Source organism: Ipomoea triloba, chromosome 15 (assembly GCF_003576645.1).
Source record: "Ipomoea triloba cultivar NCNSP0323 chromosome 15, ASM357664v1".
NCBI classification, from domain to species: Eukaryota; Viridiplantae; Streptophyta; class Magnoliopsida; order Solanales; family Convolvulaceae; genus Ipomoea; species Ipomoea triloba.
The window spans coordinates 20,284,248-20,290,350 of NC_044930.1; the positions used below are offsets into that span (position 1 = coordinate 20,284,248).

At 37.0% G+C, this 6,103-nt stretch overlaps 1 protein-coding gene across 1 annotated transcript; it reads left to right on the forward strand.

Moving 5' to 3' along the window:
• The first annotated feature begins 2,019 nt into the window (after window positions 1-2,019).
• Window positions 2,020-5,145, forward strand: LOC116005463 (deSI-like protein At4g17486). Its single transcript, XM_031245666.1, has 3 exons — window positions 2,020-2,537; window positions 3,298-3,585; window positions 4,570-5,145. Exons 1-3 carry the CDS (start codon window positions 2,399-2,401, stop codon window positions 4,824-4,826), a joined length of 684 nt encoding a protein of 227 aa, XP_031101526.1. The 5' UTR covers window positions 2,020-2,398; the 3' UTR covers window positions 4,827-5,145.
• Window positions 5,146-6,103: the final 958 nt, after the last annotated feature.

Here is a 6,103-nt window from a genome sequence, read left to right on the forward strand (position 1 = left end):
GATGGAAAATATTGAAAAACCAACTCTTAATAGATTGGGTATGCAATTTAATATTTTGTCATGGTGGAAGAAAGAAAGTATGAAATTCCCAATCTTGTCAGAAATGACACGTGATATTCTTGCAATTCCAGTTTCTAGTGTTTTATCTGAGTGTGCCTTTAGCACCTCAGGCCGTATTTTAGACCAATATCGGAGTTCGTTGACACCGTATATGGTAGATACATTGATATTGACACAAGATTGGTTACGGTCTTCACTTCAATATGATGCAACAGTAAACTTCTTTCAAATATTAGAGGAAACTGAGTTTATGGATTTGCTTGCAGAAGGTAATTGACAATTCTATATTTTATTACGAATTTATGTATAGTATATATTATATTCGTTTATGTTTCAATATTTTAAATTTTTAATACTTAATCTTCTTCTTTTTTTCTTGTACAGAGATACGCAAATCAACAGGGCAACGTCATGATATTGATCTGTGATGAGGGGATGATGGATGAACAAGATATTTCTTTACAATTTGGATTGTTATGTCAATTTTGTGTTTGAATTGTTTTGTTGTTATGTAATATGTATATTTTAGACTTTGGATTATGCGAATATGTATTGTTTGGTAGTGTGTCGTTTGGAAAATTAGTAAATGTTGATAATTGAACATCCTAAACCGAACCGAATCCCAAACCAAAATAATTCTGAACCGAAATCGAATCGAACTTTATTGTAAAATTGAATGGTATCATTTTTTGTAATACCGATACCGAAATCGAAACTGAAAAAAACCGAACTGAATCCCGAAGTGTCCACCCCTAGTTGCTGACGTAGATCGGGCGATGGACGACTCAACTATTTTCTTAAGTCTCCTACTGGGGCCCGGTCAACGTCCTGAGGGGTGATGACAGTCACATTGCCATCTGCGTTTCCGTTTACATTTCCGTTTGCTGCAGCATTAGCGTTCGAGTTAGTCAAGCCTAAGCGCTAACTACGTCGAGTCTATACCATTTAATCAGTGTAAAAATGGGACTTTTCGTATCAATTCCCCACGGACGGCGCCAATGTTGGTTTTACGGTTACGCATTAATCGTTTCGGCTGGCCAACACTACCGTAGAACTCGAGAAGATGTTTGAACAATGGGTAAATAGTTATACTTTTATTCAAGAAAAAAGGTTAAGCCCCCTTTACAATGTGACCCTTATGGGGTATTTATACAAGAATGATAAGCTCATACAAGGAAAGAAGGAAAACTCTTAACTCTCTAGGCCAGCTGTCCCACACAACAGAGGTGCCTACAATCTAGCGAGGGGATTAGTCACTGTGTCCGACGGTGGAAACCCTGGGCTACACCAAAAAAAAAAAAAAAAAAGAAGAAGGGAATCTCTTAACAAATACTCCGTATAATTTAGGAAGGTAATTTAGGGTTGTCCATCTGATATAGAAGTTATCAAATCCTTTTCTTGGAGAAGATTTTTCGAATTTTGCCTAGGTTTCCTAATTTTGCATAGTAACCGCCTGTTAGAGCCCACTCGGTCGGACGCTTCTTCTTGACTGCCTGCAAAAGTTGAGCCGCGCGAGCTTACGGGACTTAGGCTATATCTCCAACGATGCTGCAATCAGCGGACTTTAGAAACCGGTCTTCTCGGATCAAGTACCCTGGTCGGGGTATTCATCAATAACATTTTAAAAATGAACAAATGTAATAAATAAATTCGGAATAAAAGTCAATAATATAATGCAATAATTTTTTTAAATTTGTTTTAAAAGCTAAATATGATAATACCATGAGTAAAAGTAAATTTGCACTAGAAACAACAACGAATTCAGGTAGTAAGCGTTAGAAATCACAAAGTGCAGAGTTCACGTGAAGTAAACCATTAAGTAAAGTTTGGTCGCGGCGTGCATATAAAGCGAAGCGACGTCGTCGGATTATCGGGTCGCCGGGAAACCCGAAGGAATTTGGATAATGTTGACGTATATATAACGGCATGTAATTTGCACTAATTAAAAATGCATACACATTCAGATTCCACTCATTTTTGCGCTCTCCAACGCCTTTATCACTCTCTTCCCTGCTAATTCCTCCACCGTAATCATCAATAATCGCATAATTAATTCACTGTAATTCATGCGCGCGTGTCGCCGAAGTGTAGATTTCAAGTATACGCACTCGTATACCGCAGTATATATATACGTATTTTGCAATTCACGACAAGCACTGGGAAAGTGTACAAGGGATACAGACTTCACGCTTCCAAGAAGACTCGCGGAATTTATAGAGCTGCGATTTGCGAATCCCTAAGCGGGTTTGCGGATTTGGTGCTGTAAAGTCGTTCTGCTTTGTTTGAAAAGCGAGATTTATCGATTCACTGTTTGGTTTTAGAGAGAGGGAGAGGGAGGATGTGGTGCAAAACGATAGTATTGAGCCGGAAAAGGAAGACGGGGGCGGTGCCGGTGTACCTGAACGTATATGATCTCACCCCAATCAATGGCTACGCTTACTGGTTCGGCCTAGGGGTTTACCACTCCGGCGTCCAAGGTTTGTTTGTTTGTTTTACTCTATTTTGTTTGTAGTAACAATTTTACTTCTATTTTTTTTTTCTGCTTCTTCTGTCACTATTTTGTGTGGGTAAAAAACCATTTGAGGCCGCCTTTTGGCCTTAGAAATTTGCGAAAGTTTAGATTTCTCTTTGGTAAATTAGTTGCAAGAGCCAGGATTTTCGGAATTGGTTGATTTGCATCCTTATTAGTATTTTTCTGCAGATCATATGGTGATTTGTTTAGCTTTTAATTTTTTTTCTGGGTTCTTTAACTTTTCCCATTTAAAAGAAAAAAAAAGCATTGCTACATGAGTAATTTTATAAGCATAGTCTCATTTATCTTGCGTTCAAGAATAGGAAGGAATGTCAAATTTGGGGATTGCACTGGCGTTTGCCATTCTGTGCAATGTAGTAGGGAGAACTAGTTTATATGAATGAGGTCTAAAAATCTGTCTCCATGGAAGTTCTAATTACTTGATGTTGTTGATGGAAATGTCTAATTTAAAGTTAAAATGATCTGAGCGAACAATATTGAATATATTGCTAGACTAGGGTTGTACCACAAGTTCCTGTTTTTGATGCAGTAATATATTGCTAATATTTGTTCGTGTGTTGGGTAAGTCAAAATGGCTTTGTTTTTAATGGTGACTTAATTATAAGGAAAGATTTAAAAGTTCAACAATTTGCAAATCCAGTTATTAATTTTTTGCCGTCAAGATCTCAAAAATTTGTGACACAAATCTCTTCTTATTTGGATAGTTCATGGGGTTGAATATGGTTTTGGTGCACATGAGCATTCCACAACTGGCATATTTGAAGTAGAACCAAAGCAGTGCCCAGGATTCACATTCAGAAAGTCAATACTCATTGGGAGAACTGACTTGGGTCCGAAAGAGGTCCGTGCATTTATGGAGAAACTTGCAGAGGAGTATAGTGGCAACTCCTACAATCTCATCACAAAAAACTGCAACCATTTTTGCAATGATGTATGCTCCCGATTGACAGGGAAACCAATTCCCAGATGGGTGAATCGGCTTGCTCGTCTTGGTAATAAACTTTTGTCCTTGTTTCATATATCCACCCCACCCCTATCCTTTGAGCAAGGGCCAAATAAAAAAACTAAAAACTTCTTTTTGGTTGAGTGATTCAAGTACATGCATATTTTGTTTCTTGTCATAGATACCCAACACTCCGTTATTCTCATTTTGCTTTGTGCTATCTGTAATTAATGGCCATTATATTGTGTTTGTCCAAAGCCTGGGGCCTGGGGATTAGCCAAATTTTTTTACAGGGGAAGAAAAGTTTTTAAAAGGACTGATATTTCTAGTACTAGCATAGTTTATTTTATTATGTTGATTAATTCTCCAGGATTGTAGTTTTCTATTATTTCTTTATTTTATCATAGTCTGAATTTCTAAATAGGAAATGGGTAAGAAACTGCCTTTTGCTTTAGAGTTCCTCTTCCTTTGCTTTGCTTGCTTCAGCTGCTTTTTCATTTACTTTTGTGCTGTATTTTTAATTTTTTTAATTTTTTATTGGGAAGGGGGTTGGGGAATAGAGTAAAGAATAAGCTTCATTGAGTTCCTATAAAAAATGCCTTTGCTGCTCCTACCGAAATGCTAAAAAGAAATTGGTTTTTATATGCACATTGAAATCTTCATGAGTAGTTTTCTTGGTTTTGAAATCTGAGTGTAATGATGACCGTTTCCTTTCTATAAACATTGCTTAGGATGCTTTCTCTATGATATAATGGTCCATGCAGTCATAAGTAATATCCTATTTGGTGGTCCCGCTTTACCATGCTCATTATAAATTAATACATTTTGAAAATTGGGAAAGGCTATCTGAAAGCATGGATCTTGTTTGGGTGGGAATAATATAATATATGTTTTAACCTCGGTGGCCTTGCTGTAAGTTAATATGTGAAGGAATTAGTACCTTTTGTCATAATCCTTTGAAAGATTATTATTTTGAACTGTTGTATGGAGTTTATGATGGGTTATTTAATTATTTTGCTTTTCCACTTTGAAGGTTTTCTTTGCAATTGTGTCCTCCCAGCTGGCTTGAATGAGACAAAAGTTCGGCATGTTAAGGCTGAAGATAGATTGTCTGACAAGAAAAAGTTAAGAAGCCACTCAAGTAGGTTTGTAAATTCTTCCAATACCAATATCATGCCTCCTCGTCCTACGAGGTCTGCAACAAGTAATAGAAGACAGAGAAGCCGTAATTCCCCATCCATGTCTTTGATTCGTTCTGCTTCCACTTCTCCCTCTACAATGAGGGTTTAGTGACATTTTAATATCCAGACTAAACAGGTTTGAATATAGTTGAAGGAAAAAAGTAGGATGACTATCTTGATGTTCTTCCCGTTTCCTTGGTAGGTTAATTTATCATTTCCTCAAATTAAAAACAGAAAAGGCTGCTTGGAAAAACACTGCAGCTTTTCTGTTTCTGTAAATTAGCTTGCAACTCATTTAAATTTTCACCAGTGTGCAAAATTTTAAGATTTCTCAACTGACATGGACACTTATGAATTGGCTTTTGAAATCACCACTCCTTAAGGTAAACCATTTACACAATGATATGTGGGAGTATCCGGCTTTCTTATCCAGAGCAGTAGTCCTAAATACCCATTGAGTTAGCATTTCTTTGTTGGAACTTAGCAGTAGTTGTAAGGTTAACGAACTGTATAGATGTTGTGGCTCGGTAATTAACATGTCTTTATCGTATATTGTTTATGGACTGACACTTTCAGCTAGGTTCTCAACACGGATGCTCCGTCTAGTACATTGTATTGACTTGGAATAGGAAAAGGGAGGAAATGTAAGTCTTAAGTCTGGTGATTAATGCAGTGTTTGTGTCCATGCTTTGAGAGTGATTGGTCATATGCATTTGTTGAGATTGGATGTGTGGGTTTGTTTTTATGTCGGAAGATACTATGAATCTTTTGTTGTTTGTAATTGTGGTGTGGCGCTGGAGCACATGATATGTCCGGCGCAGAAGGAATTGACCTCTGAGCTATTTGGATAAATCCGCCTCCCGGTTTCTTATAGTTTAGCTGTGGAGTGGTGCCAAAACTTGTTTGCGGTAGGTGAGTGGATGGGTGGATGGGTGGGTCTAGTATTATATTAGGCAGGGTGGGTGTCTTTTGTCAATTGTCATCAACTATTGGCACCAATATTATCTGCCGAGATCATCTAGGTTATTGTGAGATTGACTTAGGCGCCGTTTCAACAATTGTTATACCATGGATCAGGATTCATCTTGCGACGGACCTTGAAATATCTTGTATTTGCAGTTAACAGTTCCTTGACAATTGACATATCATGTATTTGCAGTTAACAGCTCAATATATTTGTAAATAAATTAAAGGCACTTAACCAATCGTTATATAATGGACCAGGATCTACAGTGCACTGTGGATTTTGATCCAATACACAAAATTCTACTTCATAAGGTAAAGAATTTATGTTCATAATACACATAATTTATGTTAACTAATACACATACACACACAAACACGATATAATAAACATGAATTTTGTGTATTATGTTAAGTGTTTAT